This window comes from Sipha flava, unplaced genomic scaffold (assembly GCF_003268045.1).
Source record: "Sipha flava isolate LNK unplaced genomic scaffold, YSA_version1 197_pilon_pilon, whole genome shotgun sequence".
In the NCBI taxonomy this organism is placed as follows: Eukaryota; Metazoa; Arthropoda; class Insecta; order Hemiptera; family Aphididae; genus Sipha; species Sipha flava.
This window is the reverse complement of record NW_020272774.1, coordinates 22,967-44,282: the sequence shown is the minus strand read 5'-3', so window position 1 is coordinate 44,282 and position 21,316 is coordinate 22,967. Positions and strand designations below refer to the sequence as shown.

The window sequence follows — 21,316 nt, the reverse complement described above, 5'->3', positions numbered from 1 at the left end:
ATGTGGATCATTTTATAACGATACTTAGTGTACATACCAGGGCAATAAAACGTTTTTATAACGTTATAAGTATAACCATTGATTATAGAATAGATAGATAGTCAACGCAATGTTAATATTTGGCGACTACTCGTAAGATGCAACCGCTATGGAGCGCTGGCGTCGCTGTGATGCAAGGAGGTGGTACCTCTCTCATAGGTAGATGAACGACGAACGCGGTGGGAGCTAGGATGCAAGGTGGTGGTACCTCTATCATAAGTAGATGAACGACGAACGCGGTGGGAACTAGATGAAAGGTGGTGGTACCTCTATCATAGATAGTCATGAAGACGGGAAGGCAATCGCGTGGATCGGCGAAAAATACCGTCTTTCTATTTATAGAATCATTTTTCATGTATAATGAAAAATTGAAGTACCATTATATTTATTCCCATTATAATCGATAAAATTAGTGATTATTATTTTATTATCATTATTTCGTCAATATTTTACGATTTACTCTGTGAACTCATTATTAGCAACTTATTTTGTTATTTGTATATTATTTATCAAACACATATAAACTGATTTTTTGTTTTGGAGTTTTGGTGTAGGTACCTATAATGAACAATATAGGTAAATCTATATAAAAAACTATATCACTAAGTTCATGTTAAGTACTAATTAATTAATTATAAAAAACAAATAATACTTATTTAAAATTTGTTTTAAATATTTTTATAAAAGTATTTTAATAATGCTTTAATACATAACAAAAAAATTATTATTTATTACACTGGAGTAATAATAGTTGGATACTTTATTTTTTTTTCTTGCTTAATTATCAAAACATTGTATAATTAGTATTACACCAATTAGGTCATTACACCAATAAATTTCCATAATATCTATGTATGATTATTTTCAAACAATTATTATACTTGGTTTATCTCTACGTCCACAGGAAACTCAAGTTTGTTCTCAATTGAACAGGAAAAACTTCACAACAGGTACATTTGTCAAGAGCATTTCCTCCCGAGAGCTTTACAAATATATTTAATAAAATCCGTTTAGTAAGCACTGCTATTCCATATAAATATAAATCTGAGCAAAAACAACAACCATCTACATTATTAGGTTTTAACCAAAATGATGCATCTAAACAAGAATGTCTTACAATTTCAACTCCAGTAAATACTTATACACACACAAAATCAGACATGGTAGAGTTAGTTTTTTCTAGCCCCTCTTCATCGTTATCTACTCCTAATAAAACTAAAATTACAGATATAATACAAATGCCAGACTCAAATTTAAAAAGGAATTGTGATTTGTTAGAAAAAAATACTCCTAGAAAATTAATTTTAAAACAAAAAAATAAAATTATTCATAATAAAATTACACATATTTCAAAATTAAAAAAAAGAGGTAGATGTTTTAATCGCTATAATAATTTAAAAAATTCAATAAATTTACATAAATTAACTCCAAAGTAATTGTGACTATGCAATTAAAAGATAGACAACGTCCATGGACATTAAATGAAAAAAATTTGGCTTTAAATTTATATTATAAATCACCCAGTGCATATAAATTTTTACGTTCCAAAAAGTAAATTTACCAGGACTTTCAACAATTCGTCATTGGATAGGTCAATCAAAATTCTTACCAGGTTTTAATCAAATATTTTTCAGTCATCTTAAAAAAAAAATTGAATCAACTGATTATAAAGAAAAAGTATGCACTGTTTGTTTCGATGAGATGTATATAAAAGAATTTATAGAATATTCCAAAGAATTTGATTTTATTGAAGGTTTTGAAGACTTAGGTCAATATGGCAGGACAAATAAAAGTGCTAACTGTGTTCTGGTGTTTATGGTTCGAGGTATTTATTCACCGTGGAAATTTCCAGTCGCCTATTTTCTTTCTCATTCTGGTGTTGACAAAATCAATTTAAAAAATTTAATAATTGACGTCCTTAAAAATTTATTTGAAGTAGGATTGTGTCCAAAAGTTGTTTGCGATCAAGGCACAAATAATCAAAGTACTTTAAAATCATTAAATATTTCAGAAGATAGCCCATATTTTTATGTTGATAATAATAAAATATTTTCTATATTTGACGTTCCACATTTAATTAAAAGTGTAAGAAATAATTTAATTGAAGCCTGTTTTATTAAAGGTGATAATATAATCTCATTTGATGACATAAAAAAAAACTTATGAGTTAGACTTAAAAAATCATAAAAATAGGTCTCTCATTAAAATAACAGATGCTCATATTTATCCAAATTTTTTTCAAAAAATGCATGTTAAATTAGCCACATAATTACTAAGCAATTCAATGTCAGCAACAATCCGAACTTGCATACAAACAGGACAACTTCTAAATAGCACTGCTTCAAACACAGCAGATAAATAGCCGGTCTTTATATAGCCATAATCCATATCTCTGTGCATTAACTGATTCAGGTACTGTAAAACATTTTTTATTAGAAGCTTCGCAATACTTCACAGATTTACATAAATTAAAAAAAGGAAAATTAACACAACCACCCTGTTTTAAAGGTTTTAAGCAGACCATTAATGGTGTATTGCAATTTTTTGAAGAAGAAAAATCTAATGATATAGTATTTTTAATGACCAACCGTTTGAATCAGGATGTATTAGAAAATCTTTTTAGTATTTTTCGACAAAAGGGTGGTTATAACAAGAATCCAACAGCCAGAACGATTAGGACTTTGATAAGAAGTAATTGTATTTTTTCTTTATGCACATCTACTTGGACAAATTGTGAGAAACTGTTGAAAAACTGAGTAATTTCGGTAAAATCTGTAAAATTCCGCCGTAAACGGATTTAATCATATTTAATTATCAATTTAATCATATCATTTAAAATAGTAAATCATTAGGTACGAGTGCTAGGAATTAAATATCAATAAAATGTATAAATAACTCTGACCACAATGGCGCAATGCAATACTGAGTTATGAGCACCCGTGGCCCGCCCCGCCCAGTACGGCAGCGCTCGACACTCGTTCTGTATTTATCTATACAGATTGTAAAATAATTATCTTTTCTATTAAACAACGCATTCTATCGGCAGCTAGAACAAACATAATTTTAGTAGCCTAATATCTCTATATCATGGACTATCTATCTATTCTATAATCAATGGTATAACGTTAAACTATTCAAAAAGCGATTGAAATTGATAACAGATAACGAAACAGAAACGAAAAACGAATTTATATTTATAATAATATTTTTTTAATATCGAATAACATAACAGAAAACGATTAACGACGGAAACACTAAAGAAATTGCCATCGAAAAATATTTATAACTATCAGTAAAATAGATTTGGAACATAGTTAGTTATTTTTGTAAAATTGACTTAAATTACTAGGTAGTCTAAATAAAATATATACAAAAAAGAAGTTTAAAACAGCAATACATTTATCAACTAATTATATAAAAATAAGCATTACCAATTATAATTTAAAAATATGTTTTCTGAAAATATGTTGAATATTGTTGGCGCGGAACCCGTATAGCCTACCTCATCAAAAATAATTTCGGTGAATGCCAGTGGCAGCTCGTGCCTAGGTGTGCAGGTGTGCGCACACCGCATAAATTATCATAAATATAAAAGTAAAATTTAATTTAAATTTAATTGAATTATCTGCTAAATTATATTTATTTTATTATACAAAATAAATTTTACAAACATTTCATATTCACCGAAACTCGAAAATACTACTCCTAAAATTTGGTTAATTATGTAAGATACATACATCATCTAGTGTGCAGCTTATAGTCCAGCTCACGAAAAATGAACGTTGATATCAGCGATCCCCGTGGCCGTTTTCAACAAGTGATTATTAAACCCGTTTGCCGCGTTTTTTTAAATTGTTCATACCACTATACAACATATACATTACAATAATATTAAACACATTTATGGATGTTACAATTAGGAAAAGATGCATAAACTATTTTAAATATCGATATTAAACATTTAATTTCCAAAAAGAATCACAATTTAATCATACAAAAAAATTTTAAGAAACACAAATATAAAATAATTTAAATTAAAGTAGGTATATACATATTACACAAATAAATTATATGTCGTCTTCTTCATCGTCGTCATCACTACTGCTGTCACCTGGTCGTATTGTGAGAATAATAGGCTCTAAAATTACTTCTCTATGTTTTTCCTTTTGATAATCTTCGTCCTGTATTCTTTCAGCATGACGAACGCAATTTACCCAATTTTCTTTTTTCACCGAATCTATTGCTTCGTGCATTAATTTTTCAACATCAGCCATCTTAAATGTTGTATTTTTAGATGCAACTTGTCCCTTAACTTGTGCCCATATCATTTCGATTGGATTGTACTGACAATGATAAGGTGGTAACCGTACAACTTCATGTCCCATTTTAAGGGCCAATTCATCCAGCTCGTATTTTTTTTCGGTTGGTATTAAAACTTTAACTCTTTCACGAAGTTCAGCAACTGTTTCAAGTGGAGAAAAATCAATATTTTTTTTGTTTAACCATTCTTGTATATCGGCTTTTCGGGCATTGCTTTTTGGAAAATTATCTTCCAACATTGAGTGGTATGGAGCGTTGTCCATGACGATGACACATGATTCTTCAAGGGATTGCAACATTTGTACGAACCAAGATCTAAAAACTTCAGCATTCATTTGATTATGTTAGTCTTCCGTATTGCCTGATTTGCTACGAAAAATTAATTTTGCTTCCTTAATAAAACCATAATGACTTGAACCTGCATGGCAAACAATGAGCCGACCTCCCTTACCGGTAGGTACTTTTAAACCTTCAGTTTCATCTTCATTTTGCCATATATACGTTTTAGAGTGTTTTTGATTCACCCAGGTCTCGTCTAAGTAAATTACAGGACGGGAATCGTTATTTTTTCGGAGTGTACACATCGTACGCAAAAATTTACACCTAAAGGCAACAATGACGTTTCGCTCCATTAAAAATTTACGTCCGTCGTTACATTTTTTATACGTAAATTTTAATTTTGTCAACAATCTTTTCATGGAAGCAAGACTACCTTTATAATCAAATTTTTGTTGAATAAAATTTAAAATTAATCTTGATGTAGGGTATTCACCTTTTTCCAGGGGCGGATTGGGAAAACATTTTGGTGCGGGAAAAGTGTAAATAAACCAGCGCGCAGTCGTTGTCAATGATGTTAAGTTACGGCCAAGTTCAAGAAATTTTTAGGTTTCAACCACCAAAATTTGTTTATTTTCATAAAATAACCAATTTACTATGATAGGTATATAATAGGTATCGTATTATACATAAAAAATTGTGGCAAAATGTTTTTATATTTGACTCTCTTTCCTTTGAATTAAGTACAGCCCCAATTATCACCCTTAGATATTTCTAAAAGTTCAGAACTCTAAAATTCTAAAATTCACAACTCTAAAATTGAGGTGTTGAAAATTTTTAAAAATTGGTTATGGCTGGTTTTGAAACTACACGCCTCAATTGTTCTTATTTTATATTTTAAAATCTGAATCAGTTGTTTTTTAATTTATACTATTTAGAACAATTTTTTTTCACAAATAATATAATTCAAGTAAGTATTAAAGTATATATTCAAGCAAGTAGTTAATACAGTTTTAGTTCAGTTTATTTTTTTTTTAAAGTTATGATTGATGAACATCTCATACTTGGTTAGTCTATTACAAAATTATTTAAATTACTTAATAAGACAGCTCTCTTAATAACAAATTGCTTTTAGTTTTCAAGCGATCGATAACTTCATCGTTGTTTATGTTGAAAAGTGTATCTTTTTCTATGGACATAATCATAAAAGCTTCAAGTTTGCTTTCATTTAAAGTACTACAAAGTCTATTCTTTAAATACTTTAATATAGAAAACGATCTTTCACAAGCAACCTAAAAAGACATGCAAATAATTGTTACTAAATATTAATAACTAAGCCTCGACTAATAACATTTATTATTATTGTTAATATTATATTTTATGGTTCAAATTAATTAAGAAACGAATGTTTTACAAAAATTACCTGTGTGCATGGCAATGTCAGAAGATATTTATAAGCAACGGTTAACTGACTATAAGCATTGCTGTATAAATTGTATTTTTGAAGTACAAGGTAACAACAAATAGAACAATTCATACATGATTTGCAATGTGATTTATATGTATTTTTGTTTTCAATACCTTCTTCATCTTGAATTTCATCATAGGTATCAACTTCATACGATTCGGGTACAGATTTTTTTAGCTCATTCCAATTACTAGAAAAACTAAGTAATTCATTTTGTAAGCTATCTTTTGTAATTGTTTCATCAAACTGTTTGATTTTGTTGGTTAGCTCTATTAAAGCATTGGATGGCAAATTCTTTTTCTCTATATCATCAAAATTGGCAGGTGACAAACATGCAAAATCAGTATATAAAATTTGATTTTTTGAAAACTTTTTTTCCATGCTTCCAATAGTATTGTCCAAGATCAAATTATGGACTTCCACAGTATACCTTATTTCAGGATCTGTAATTGGTTCATCATTATTTTTTTCACCAGACAGTATTTTTCGTTTTCTTGATCTAATTACAGGTAACTCAGTTTCAATTACTATGTCTATGTCTATGTCTTCGGTTTCTACTAATTCTAATTTTTCTGACATGGTATCAATGAATGTTTTTGCCATCAGTTTAACTCCATCCATATCTCTTTGAATATACTTGAGATTTTTAATAGCTGCACTAACCATCTCTTGACATTTTAATAAATCCATACCCTTTGTTTGTAGATATTTAGACAATGGGCCAACAATATTAAAAATTCTTATGTAAATAAATGCTGTTAATATTGTTGAGTATTCTAAAATTGAATTTTTTAAAGTCTTGGCCTTTAATCTAGCTTCCGGTGTGAATTCATTTGAAATCTGTATGCAATTCAAGGCCAATATCACATCAATGTACATACCATCAGATCCAAATAAATGTTTTAACGCCAGTTCTTTTGACCACCACCGTGTGTTACCTATAGATTGTAAACGTTTTTTTATTATTTTCACCTACTGTATTCACCCAAACGTTCATTCTTTTATATGACTCTTTGAAAAAATTAGCAAGATCATTAAGAGTGACAAATAATGCTGCTGCTTTCAGAGGTGATTTGGTAGAATCAATGATCACTAAATTCAAAATATGTGCATAGCACCAAACGTGAACTTGATTTGGTGTTGACTTCTCAAGTCAAGCAGAAAATCCATTAAATTGTCCTTGCATGTTTGCTGCCCCATCAGTTGTATTTCCAACACATTTTGTAATATCAAGACCATTTTCAGCTAAAACACCTTGAAGCATATCGCTAAAACTTTTGCCAGTAGATTGTTGTACAGTTATTACAGCCAATAATTTTTCTTGAATACCTTTGTAGTTCACATATCTAACAATTATAGAGCATTGATCTTGTACAGAAATATCTTGTGTGGTGTCCAACTGGACAGAGAACATAACAGCATCTCTAATTTCATCCGATATTGATTTTTTCATAAAATATGATATAGAATCTATAACCATGTTCACAGTACTTTTAGAAATAAATGTCAAAGATGCACCTCTACCTTTGCCTTTTCCTCTTTTATGATTTTCACTAGCATTTTTAGTTATCGAATCAATATGCTCACTAAGAACCACATCATACTTTTTCAAAAGTAATAAAATGTCTAGGAAATTACCATGATCGAGAGTAGAATCATTTAAGCTGTCTGCTCCTTCATTTCTATGACCTCTATAACTTAAGCCTCTTTTGCCAATTAATTTTACAACATCTATAACTCTTTGTAGAATGTTTCGGTTTTTGGTTACTTCTATTTTTTTTTTGTGTAAATGTTCACTAAACAGCCGATAATCAATAGTCTTTTTACTTGAGAAGTTTAAGAAAGCCTCTGAAGATAAATTGTGAGATTTAATAATTTCATGCTCTTGTATTCTTTGATAAATATGGCTCCAAGTATTGAAACCATCAGTAAAAATATTTTGTTCAGAAGAAAAAGCTAAACACACACTACAAAATAGTTTTTTAGAACATTCATCGTATGTTAACCAACGACGCTGAATGTTATTTTTGCCTAAAAATGCTTTTGACAATTTGAATGGATTGGTTAGATGTGGCTGATGAGGATGAAAATCAAAAAACTCTCCTAATGTTAATGATTTTGGCTTTTTAAAATATTTGAAGTCTGTAGAAGTATTAGTTGAAGCTGAACCAAAATCAAGTTCTACAACGGTATTATTAATTTTATTTACAGCCTGTAAATTAAGCATTAAAAAAAATGAAGCCTTAAGCATTAAGAATATAAGTAATAAGCATCATATAATTGTATTTACAATCAACCAAAATATATTTCCATCAATTACTCAAAACAAAATATGTTTAATTCAATTGTTAGATGCTTAATTACTTACTTAACTACTTAAATAACTACTTTGTGCAATTTATTAATTGTATACAAATAAATAATTTAATGGCTAGCAATATACCTAATTAGTTCATAGGTATATTAAAAAGCAAACAAATTGTACTAAAGCTTACTAGTTGATAGGAAGATGCTAAAGAAGAACTTGCAGGAGAATCATAAGCAGAACTATTTTCATAGTTTTTTAAAGCGTTATAAGTTGGTTTTTTAGCAAGTATAGTTGTATCACTTGTATCATTACTATCATCAACACCTTCCACATTTTCTAGAATGGTCTAAAATAAATAATAGTTGGTCTTTAATTGAATTCGATTTTGACTTAAAAAATAATAATTTGTTAATTTAATCATAAATCAATTGACAGGTACAACACTACCTGTTATATGTAATTATACAGTATTTTTATTTCATAAAGTTCTATTGTTTTATACATTTTACAAAAAGTTATTATTATTAAATTTACTATCTATCTCTTTACTATACATCTCTTTATACCTTATTGTTAGCAGTGGCAAAAACATCGATAATCGATTTGCATTTTTTTGCTGATTCATGGAGTTGCTGCTTTTTCTTGTCTCTACTTCTTTCTGCACCACCTTTCCTTTTAAAAGCAGAAATTCCGTCACTCATACTGTTCAACTGTTGTCTGTCACACGTATTATTTTCAAAAAACTCAAACTAATATTAGAACACCTGAACAGTAAAACATGCAAGTGCGTCGTCGGCGAGTTGAGAAACGTGGGAGATAATGGTCGGCCTACGGGTGCGGTGGCGCGGTGCAGTGTCGCGGTGATTACTAACTGAATACTGATAAACTGATTAGCATGAAGTTATAAACGCTATGTCGCTATGCTTTGTTCAATGGCCGATGCGAACATACCTATACTTCGAGCCACGAGAGAATGTGAACGAGATACCATTTAACTATTTAAATTGTAAACATGATATCATAATTTATTAACAATAAAAGAGATAGGTAACTAAAACCATCTCCATTATAAATATTCCTATTTTATTTCCTTTTTTTATTTTAATTTTTTATTAGAGCAGGCCAGACGTCCAGTCCATCGGGAAAACTCCCGAATTCCCGGTGGGCCAATCCGCCCCTGCCTTTTTCATAAAATTCATGCACAGTTCGTCGAACAACATCGTTATCGAAATCGTCCAGTTCTGTGGCATACTTTTTCCGTTTATACGTTTTTCGCGATGAGTTAAATGACGGTCCAGGTTGTGACGAGTCTGAGACATCGTCAGTAGTAGATGATCCTTCTGCACACACTCGTCTTACTGTCATAAGAGATACACCACACGCGTCCGCAGTAATTTTTTGAGTCTGTTTAAAATATTGTTTTAAGACCTCGTCATCTGAAGTAGCCAGATTTTTTAAATAATTGTACACATTAAAAATAACTTTTTTGGTTTGACTACGATTATCATTGTTTTTAAAAGGCATTTTAACGTTAAATAATTAAAAATTAGTATTAATTGAACAAACTATGTATTGTTATAACACCAAAAGCAGACCAAATATTGTATCACTGTTAACTAAACACGTGCGTTCACTATGTCGAGCTCACGAGGAATGATAATTGTAATGTTAAACACAATATAGGGTCTGCCTTTAAAAAAAGGTAGAGTAGCAGCTGCTAACATAAAAGGAATGTCTATTGAATATGGTTCCGCCAAAACGAATCATGGATCATGAGATGGCCAGCGGTAGGTAAATAGTACAAAACGGAGAACCCCTGGATTCAACAACATTTGGACACCACCCATCGACCTTGAACGTTCACTTTTCGTGAGCCGGACTGTAATTAGAACACTTTCAGCCTGTGAAATATTCTCCGTCGTCGATGGAGAGGGGGTTGACGCATAAATGGGTCCGTAGTGTGCAGCAATTGCTGCACAATCGGTAACACACACGGTAAACAATATCGTCACGGCGTGTCTTATCAGAAATAGTCCACCGTATTTTCTATTGTCGACATTATTATCGTAATATTTATTCCAATAAATGTATTATTTAGTTTTACAAAAGAACTTTATAATAATAAAATATGTTAGTAATCATTTCGCCTCTGTCCACTGTTATGTGTAATAGCTTTATTTCATCATACTCACAATTTCATTTATATAACAATATAAATAATGAATTCGGTTGATTATCTTTTAGAAAAAAAGTTTTCTTTACATACAACTGACGAAAAAATTAAAATAAAACATTAGGAAGACCTAAGCCTGATTTGAAATTAATACAAGTCATTAAAAAGAAAACACGTCAATTTACGCGTTCATTTACCATTGATACTTACACAAAGTATAATAATTGGCTCTGTGGTTGTGATAAACGTAATGCAGTTTTTTGTTTTCCATATTTATTATTTGGTGGAGAAATGGTATGGACCAAAACAGGAATGATAGATTTAAATCATTTAAATGATCGAATGAAAAAACACGACTTAACTGTTAAACATATGAATAACACCTTGAATTTAGCAACGTTAGGTAAAACAAATGTTCTTTCAATGTTGGATAGCAGTTACAGAAGAGTTATTTAAATACTTTATTTATATTACTGTTTGGTCGTTTAAACATGTATTTTTTTACTTAAGTATAGAGCTACACAATGAGAAAGTTTCCAACAATCGATACATTTTGAATGTAGTTATTTTTTTTTTTTTTTTTATTATTAAAAGATTTTTATTCAATCTGTTACAATAAAATAGAACAATAAGAACAATTGATGAATTAAATAAATATAAAATAAAATAAAAATAAATAACGACAGATTAGACAGAGTGTAGAGGCCTCCCAGCGGAGGTACTACAACAAATGTAATTATTAATTACATTAGATTTTGTGGCGCTTTCGAATTAGCATTGAGAGGGCATGTTGAAAGAGATACATCTTTGAATTCAAAAATTGTTCGTAGTTTAATAAGTTTTAGTGCGGAATTGGATAGTACATTAAAAATGCACTTAGAAAAAGCAACCGTTTTTAAAGGTACGTCAAAAACTATACAGAACGAATATTAAAGTGCATGTTAAATATTTTTCAGCAAGAAATATCAGTAGAAATCAAAAAGGCTGATTATTTAGCAATAACAGCTGACGAGACTACTGATGTGAGTGCTATTTTTCAAATGGTTATTGTTTATCGGTATATAGTTAATGATAAAGTTATTGAAAGATTTTGGGGATTTTTAAAGCCTAAAGAACATAATTCTGAAGTATTAGCTGAGTGCATTAAAGAACAACTTGCCTAACATATTGGTGATGTCACTGGTAAATTGATTGCACAGACATTGCGCTTTTGATTGCGCTTCAGTTATGAGCGGTAATATTAACGGAGTTCAGGCAAAAATTAAACAACATTATCCAAATGCTAATTATGTACATTTTTACGCTCACCAGCTTAATTTAGTTATGGATAATGCTGCTTCGATAAATAGGAATGTTCAGATTTTTTTTTTGCTAGCCTTGGAGGTTTTTGTACATTTTTTTCAACGTCTTCTCAAAGAACTGCTGTTTTGGATGAAGTTGTTCAAAAACGTTTACCTAAAGCAGCTCATACAAGATGGAATTTTCATTTTAGAACAGTAAATACTGTGTTCGAGTATAGAGAAGAATTAATTACTTACATGGAAAAAATAATAAGTGATGAATCCATTAAACATATACCTACTATTGAATAAGCATTAGGACTAAAAAGAACGTTACTTGATAATAAATTTATTCCAAAATTAGTAACCAAATGGGAACATTACGTGAAGGTAATTTTGAACAAAGTGGTATTGAAAGAAAATACAGAGAAGGCGAACTAAAACGGGAAGCAATTGAAGTGTGTGATAATATTATATCTCAAATAAAACAAAGATTTGATTTTACTGGTCATCTGGTTACTTCAAATTTATTTTTGGCCGATAATTTTGAAAAATATGATAAGCATTTTCTGGAAGATTATTTTAATGAAATTATAAATGTATATGTATATTTTGACACTAAAAAACTAAAAACCGAATTACAATTAATCTATAGTAGAACTAAATTTAGATCCATGAGTGGAGCTGTTTCATTATTATAATTTATACAATCTGAAAACCTTACTGGTATATAAGGTGAGAGCATGAAGCTGTTAAAAATTATTATTACAATACCAATGTCTACAACGGAATTAGAAAGGTGTTTTTCTACATTAAAAAGAATCAAAACTTTTTTACGTAATATAATGCATCAAGAAAGATTATCGGCGTTAGCAATGCTATCCATCGAAAGAAACTTTGTAATGAATATAACTGATTTCAATAATAAAGTCATAGAACAATTTACCAATTCCAATGAGAGAAGAATTTACTTTATATATAAAAATATTTCATTTTTTTGTGTACCTACTTTTTATAATTAATTATGACACTGTTGCTTATTGTAATAATATATAATAATTATATATATATATATATATATATATTTATACAATAAATTATGACAAATATGTAATATTATAATTCATAATATATGTTTTAAAAATATCTAAAATCCAATAAATATCATGATAATGGCATTTTGAATCTAATTTATTTGTAATTAAACTTTTGTGATTTATTTTTTGCGCACCACCCACTTTGAACATCACAAGCCGCCACTGAGTAATGCACCATACATAAGTTATAAATTTGCAATAAATACATATTTTAAGTGATATGTATATTTTATTGTTGTTATACAAAAAATATGATTGCTTTATTTATAAGTTCTGAATTATAAAAATTACAAAAAGAAAATATCGTTAAAGACAGGGGTGTATTGATACGTATACGCGGGTATACGGCGTATACACAGTAGCAGATTTTCGATTTTTGGCGTATGCCCAATATAAAATATTATTTTACGGGTGTACGTTTCTAATATAACTCGAAAACAAAAAAATTAATAACAATTTAATAGTTCATTGGAAAAAATTAGTATGATATTAACTGAGAAAATGATTCAAATATTTATCTGTTGAAGATTACAGTGTACGCTGTGTTTAATGTATTTTGTCAACTGTAGTGAATAACATTGAATAAAATAGTATAGAGTATGAACATTCAGTCCATGGTTCTTAAATCTGCATCATGCAACTTATAACGCACTGCAAATGTATATCTTGTGGTGTTATATTTTATAGACATAATAGAAGTTATAAACATGTAGTTGACATGGCCTTAGATTGCTGGAGGTTTCTCGATGAGGTGGTCGGTCACAATTGAATTGCGGATAAGTCAAAAGAACAAAACAATTATGTATCCGAAAGTGTAATTTATTCTAAGGATAAAAACACAAGAAATAATTTATGAACGGTGATGGTACGTCTACTCTGGTGACGGTGATGGAAAACGGTAAGGTGTGGCTTCCATGGCGGTCACGGGCAAAAGTTAGTGACTTGAGGGGACCGGTCGGTACGTTGCCATCTGTTCCGATAACTTTTCCCATCTATGACCGGTTTTCCGAGGTAGGTGGGTAGTATCGGAAACGGTGTTGTCGTTGCCCGGATTGAGGCTGGGTAGAGAGCGAGCGCAGCTCCACGATAGTGGTGTACTTAATGTACTTGCACCACAGCGGGACCGCGTCATAGTTAACAAAGGATTAATTAAATTTTTTCGAATGTATCGAGAGAAAACAATTGTCGACCGAAGTAAGAAAATTAATTTTAGCATTAATATCCATATTTTTTTTTAGTGCGTGTATCACAAATATATTTACCAATACACTACTGGTTAAAGGTAATGTATATATATATATATATATATATATATATATATATATATATAATATAATATAATATTTTAAATTTATCATGTTATTTTACATAGTATTTATTGCTAAATACTACATTTGAAAACATTTCAAATTTTACACTAATTTAAATAATGCAAAACGCTAAATTGTTCATAACGTTTTAAATTTGTATAACGTTTAAACACTTAAATTGAATAACCTTTAAATTATTTATAGTGTTAAACGCTCAATTGCTTATAATGTTTAATTGTCCCATAATGATAAACAATATATATTATTTTGATTTAAGCCCTGGTCCATACTTAATGAAAAATCAAATAAAACACAAGCGAAACTGTCAAAACACAGATAGGTGTTAAAAAAGAACTACATAAAAGTCCATCCTAAGTGAATCCGGCATAAGATTAAAAAAAAAAAAACCGCAATTATTAAGGATTCACTTGACTTAAATAGTACCAAAAATTTTACTTGTACATTTTTAACCTGAATTAAAGAAAAAAAATTTTAATCACCCCTCCCCCCCTTAGAACTAAGTCTAAATACATAAAGAATATCACAAAAAGCTGTTGATACATCATTATTCACAATAAATATTATAACATCATTTATATTTCTGATATCTGATTTATTTTTTAATATACATTGGATATTTAGTATCTGTTGAATAAAATCTAGTCACATCTGACTTTTACAGTTGATATTAAATAATTTTTTTCAGTACTTCTAAGAAAGTTTGGAATTAAAAATTCAAAATACATTGCGATTACTTTTAATCCTGTAAATCAGAGAATGGAACCGGAACCCTTTGAATATAGGGAACCGGAACCTCACCGAAACTTAATTTACATTAATTTTAAAACCGGAACCTTTATTTGTATTTATTTAAAAATTGGAACCTCACCAGAACCGATAATTTTTTGTAAAGGTTTTTTAAGGTTAATGCTGCCTTCAGCTCTTAAAATAAAAATAAATAAGGGTGCCTTAACAGCTATATAAAAATAAAAACATACATAATTTTCATAATAATCAACTACAATAAATACAATTAATAAATCATATGAGCCACATACGGCACACAATAATTATCAGAATATGGTCTGTTTGACCCAATAAATAATAATAATAATAATAATACAGTATAAATACAATATATGATAAAATTGATTAATTAATATGTAATATACTGGTCGTACAGCAGCACAGTTAATACCCACATAACACAAATACAACTAATGAATGTATAATAGATATGATTTATAGATATCCATAACATCCTTTAGATATGACTGTAAATCTATTAGATATCTACTAGATATCCAATTGGCCGCTTTTTTATTAGTTCATGGATATCCATAAGAAATTAGAAAATATTGAATTAAAACATCCATTAGATATAAAATAATATCCATTAGATATAAAATATTATCTATTAGATATAAAATATTATCCATTAGATATAAAATAATATCCATTAGATATAATATATTATCCATTAGATATTCATTAAAATAGAATACAAATTGGAAAAAATGTTTAATAGACAAAATCTTTATTTAATAATAAACAACCACTTAAATATACACAATTTAAAATGTTGAATAATCATTCATTTATGGGCAATGAAATTTGTTCAGTGGAATCTGCACATCTTTTCTCACTAATTTTAATAGAATTAATTTATTATTTTACATTTAACAAATATTTAAGGTATGTATTTATAATTTTTACCAATTTTCATTTCTTGTTTTGGCATGCCTCAACCAATTTTTTATGCTTCCAATTATTTCAGTCTCCGTGGTTGTTTTGACAATTTTGAATACTGAATCTAAAATCAAAGTAAATAAAAAATAATTTTACAATTTTTTAAAAAGATTATTGTTATTTATATAATTTATAATGAATATAATTGCATTTTTTAAGTTATTATTACCAATTATAACTCGTGATACAGCCAAACTAGACATAACTCTCTTGCCTTTGCCACCACACCAACTATAAGTCATAGCAAGTTTGTCTGTGAAAAGTTTACGAAGGATAAATTTTGTTGCTTCGTTGGTTTTTGATCCACCCAATTTAGTCAGAGCTGCAGTCTAAAAACAAAATAAAATTATTGAGTAATAACTAATAACAGTAACAATTGGATTAGCGCGTTATAAGCTTGTAAAATTGGTATGCATATGATGTATTTAATTTTGTTTTAAAATTAAAATATCAATGAAAGCCTATGAGATTCCCCAAAGAATATTCTTAACTTCAAGTATGAAAATAGATTAGTTCACTATAATATTAAACTAAAAACACAACATTTATTCTGTTGACCTCAAGTTTGCTATGTTGTATGTAGGTCAAACAGACAACAAACAGTGTGCTACATCATCTTAAGAAGTAATTTTCATTTAATTTTTTCTCCATATACCAATACATTATAAATTTGATTTTCATGCGTACCAAGTTTAATTTATAGGTTTTATCAATTAATAATAATTCAACTTTCATCAGTGCTTCCTCGGTATTCATTGGGAATTCTCCCATGACATTATTTAGATTACTATCCTCAACAGAACTGGTTAAGATGACAGAATTTGAAAACGACAGATTTTTGACACGATCATCAAGTTTTTTGACGTTTACTTTTATGACAGCAAGCTGTCTTAAAACCAAATTTTTGAAATCTAGAACACAATTTATAAATTAGGATTTTTAAAACTTGATAAATTACTATCTAAAATAAAATATTAAATATTTAGTAATTCATAATAAAGCTTTTTGAATATATTTTATTTAATTAAACTTAAATACATTAAGTATAAACAAATGTTTTAGTACTTACCAGCATTAGTTAAACTGTCAGCTTTTTTTATCCGCTTTATATTCTCCAATTTTGTTGTTTCATATGTTGAATGCTCAAAAACCCTCTTTGATTTGATTATAGAAGTATAATTTACAGCTATTCATAATATAATTAATTACAATATTAAATATGGTTAATTATTATTTTTAATTCTGTATACTCTTACTATTATACATTATATTATCATTTTGCAAATTAGAAAAATATTTAAATATTTACTATGCATAATAATAATTCATTAATATTTTTACATATATAATCATTTGTTTTAATAAAATATCTGCCAATTACATATTATGTAAGGTGTAAAAACTATTATTACATTTAATGGAAGTTTGATAAATAGTTACATTTACAAATGTTACTTTATTTGTTAAATAGTCCTGGTACACTCTGTATGTATACTGTTAATTTATAGTTTATACTATTCTTACCACCACTGCCGTTGTCATGTTCATTGTTGACATTGTTAAAAATATTTTTTGAATTTTCTAGCTTTTCATCTAATTCATATGAACTTAAAGATCTATCGCTTGACATTGATTCTTCCTCAAGTGAATCATACAAAGATGAGCATGCTATTGGTTTATATACTAAAGATGGAGTTGTAGCCTGATGGGTAGCATTATGGAACTTTGATGTGGATGGTTTATTTAAATTCACATTTGATGCTGTAGGTGGTTCAGGTAGAGGTTTTATATTGATTTTGGTTGAATTTGAAAAATGAAGTTCCTCACTTGAACTTGATGATGAATAATTTTTCTTTCTTCGGTTTTTACGGCTTTTTTTTTCTTTTTCAACATCAGTTGTTAAATCTGTGTGATCTTCAGCCTTTTTTAATTTTTTTAGAGCTTTTTCAAAATCATCTGTAAGTCATAAATTTTAATATTTTTATTAATAATACATTTTATTTTAATATTAATAAAAAATATTTTTAAAACAAAACTATTTACCATACTTTCCAAGGACTAAGATTAAATTGTAGATGGACCAATTTATAGAAGGTGAAACACATTTTTTTACTTCTTTGAGGAAGTTTTTATTTGATTTAAAGAGCCCATTTGGAGGCCAGTAACAATTTTTTTGGTCAGAAGATACCCAAAATCTGGTACTATTTGTACGGTATTGTCATCAAATTCTACAATATTCCACATATTATTTTGTCAAACAAAAACTTAAAATGGACCTAAATTAACCGACATTAAATTGATAAGGTATCATATGGGAAAAAATAAAATAAACATTTATAATAATAAGTACAAAATATACATATAATAGTAACAATAATAAATTAAAAACCGTAATATTTTCATTTCAAAGCAGTACAATCACTATGCAATAGTGGAAATATAGCCAACATGTTTTCACAACCATTATGTTTATAGGTACATAAGTATTTGTAACTGTAGTAAAAACTAAAAACTAATCAATTAAATTCATTGATGTGCGTTAATGATCTTGTATTTGCCTTAAATTATTCTTACATTTTGCTTTTTACTGATGAACATTTAACCATTTTAAACCATTTAAACATTTAATTATTTATTTAAATTAATCATTATTTAAACTTAAAAAATTTAAAAGATAAAAGATTAAAGTCCATACCATGTTTCTGGAAATACTTTGAAAAAATGAAATTAATGATTCCTCCCTTTTGAGTCTAATAAACATTAAAATTAACAATGACAATACAAAAATCTTTTCTACATTCTACCATCTTCTAAAAAATATTTAACATATTCTCCTATCAAAATAATACAGCAGTTTGCAAGTAATACATTTTCTAATGATCAATTATTTAATTGTTAATTATTGAAATAGTTGGTTTTTTTTTCTTCATTTTTTTTCTTTCACTTAATTTATATAATGTAAAATTAATTAATAATGTTAATTGCTTATTGTAAATGTATAGTTTAACTGTTTTAGTTTTTTTATTGTTATTGTTATATTCATAATAATTGTAATTTTGAAGAAGTACCATTGTTATCATTATAATGTAATTTTTAAATGAATTTAGATTTATGTCTGTTAATAAATTAAAATAAATAATAAAATCACTGAAGCTAATTAATGTTTAACATTAATTAACAATAATGTTCAATAAAATGGGATTGGGAAAAATACATTTTTGACAAAATATTTAGTTATTATTTAAAAAAAAATATATAAGTTGCATTACTTACCACTAAACTACCTATAGTAAATGTATAAAGTTTAATGCGTAGTGCATAATACTATTCGACATTCGTAGATATAATATGAATAAAAACAATATAACTTATAACTCGTACTTAACATATCCTTAAAACATAAAATGTATCATATTTTTGTAAAGTTACTTACAGTAAAGTGGCCGCGATGAACAAATAATTAAAAATCTCTGCGTGACACGTGTTATATAATAAAAAAAAATGGCATGCAACACTACAGCGTCTAGACTCAAGAGCATAGAAAAGATAACAGAGAACAAAGGAACGACGTCTAACCATAGACAAAAATATCGCATTGAATTCAATGCTTAAGCATTGTCTTTTATCTATTATTAACGCGCCAAACGAAAAATTGAACACGGCCGGTCGGAGCCAATTTAAAAATATGGTCCGTTAAAGGACTAATAATTATAATTATTATCACACTCGTTAGAATGCGCTTCAGAATATTGAATATCATGACATCGTTTTAACATATAAAGCATAGGTAGTTTATTGTTTTTTTATTATATAATTTAAACGGTTAACCTTATGAATAATTGTTACGGAACATTTTTTTAGAACCAAATTTTCCTTAATCAAATGAATGTATTTTCAGAAAATACGACTTCTTGAATGAGAGGACTGGCCATACATACTTTTTATTTCATACATTATTAAATATATAATTTTTTTTATATGAGCGTGTGTAAAAAAGGTTTTCGGCCATTGCGCAGCCACAAATCGTCTTAGAGCAATTTCGTAAACAGCTATTATGAATGAAGACGACCGTCAATCACGTGCATATAACATAATAAATGTTATCCCTCCCCCTTTTTATTGAGTTTGGTATTTGTTGACCGGGTTTCGACTTAGATGGACCGTTTCTTGACCAAACGTTTCGGTTTAGGCACTTCTAAAACGTACTCCTATAGTCGGAGGTCCTTTTATAACATAATATATATATATATTATAATAATTTTATTATTATTCTTATAATATTATAAGAATTCTCTAATAATATTTATTTATTTGAATTATAAAAATAAAAACTTTTTGGATATCTAATGAACGTATACGTAATATATATATATATATATTACCAACTATAATGGGAATTCTACTAATTACAAAATATCAATGTCTAATGGACATCCATAAAAATCTACTGTGGCTTATCTACCAGTTACTTTCTATGAATATCTAATAGATATCCACATAATGTCACAAATGTACTGGACATAAAATAGATATTTGGAATATTCAATATATATCTAATGGATGAGTTGTGTTATGTGGGTATACTAAAATAATAATAAACAAGGTGGCCCACACGGCACACAATAAATAATAATAATTTTCCTACGACGGCACACCACAGTGTATGAAAGAAATAAGTCACTGCGACTGGTACGTGCAACCAGCAAAACACAGTCACCAACGAATACGGAAATTCTACAACGCAGTTGAAGACAATAGGAATGAAAACCACGTTAAACAAAATGGCTATTGGTAAGTGACCACACTAGAACACGGTGACTATAAATGAAGATAATACTATTTGCGCAGAACGACACTTACCAGACATCCGACATGAAAGACACGAAAACACAGAAAACGTGGTTTGACGAAAATGGCTGTAGACCATAGGCGGATATCAGGGGGATTTAGAGGGCTTAAGCCCCCCAAAATGTAAACGTCAAAATAAAAAATTATGTGTTTCAATATTTGATATTTATAATTTTTATTTTATTTTGTTGAGATACGAGAGTAGTCAGGAATATTCATGGCTTATTGTTGTTGGAAAAATCATATTTTGTAGGTATATATTGATAATCACGAATATTATAAAACTTGTTTGCGATATATTTTTTTTTAATATCGGCAAAATATACCCGTCACCTGGAAATGCCATGAAGCAATGTCTCAGGTGGCGGGTCGCCATCGTTTATTGCAAAAAAAAATTTTTACCACAAACAATCACCCTTCTGGGTGGGGGTGTATTCGAGACAGTCCC

General features: G+C 28.6%; 3 protein-coding genes and 1 pseudogene across 3 annotated transcripts; all 4 read right to left on the bottom strand.

Annotated features, from left to right (window-relative positions):
* Positions 1-4,106: 4,106 nt before the first annotated feature.
* On the bottom strand, positions 4,107-4,694 carry LOC112681796. The gene has a single exon (XM_025552114.1). The coding sequence runs from the start codon at positions 4,692-4,694 to the stop codon at positions 4,107-4,109; it is 588 nt and encodes a 195-aa protein (XP_025407899.1).
* Positions 4,695-5,657: 963 nt separating this feature from the next.
* Positions 5,658-6,996, bottom strand: LOC112681827. Its single transcript, XM_025552143.1, has 2 exons — positions 6,059-6,996; positions 5,658-5,927 (listed from the first exon to the last, which is right to left on the bottom strand). The coding sequence occupies exons 1-2, from the start codon at positions 6,980-6,982 to the stop codon at positions 5,733-5,735; spliced, it is 1,119 nt and encodes a 372-aa protein (XP_025407928.1). The 5' UTR covers positions 6,983-6,996; the 3' UTR covers positions 5,658-5,732.
* A 241-nt stretch (positions 6,997-7,237) lies between these two features.
* LOC112681826 lies at positions 7,238-9,789 on the bottom strand. Its single transcript, XM_025552142.1, has 3 exons — positions 8,978-9,789; positions 8,599-8,757; positions 7,238-8,315 (listed from the first exon to the last, which is right to left on the bottom strand). The coding sequence occupies exons 1-3, from the start codon at positions 9,110-9,112 to the stop codon at positions 7,257-7,259; spliced, it is 1,353 nt and encodes a 450-aa protein (XP_025407927.1). The 5' UTR covers positions 9,113-9,789; the 3' UTR covers positions 7,238-7,256.
* Positions 9,790-15,838: 6,049 nt separating this feature from the next.
* On the bottom strand, positions 15,839-19,699 carry LOC112681825 (annotated as a pseudogene).
* Between the last annotated feature and the right edge of the window lie 1,617 nt (positions 19,700-21,316).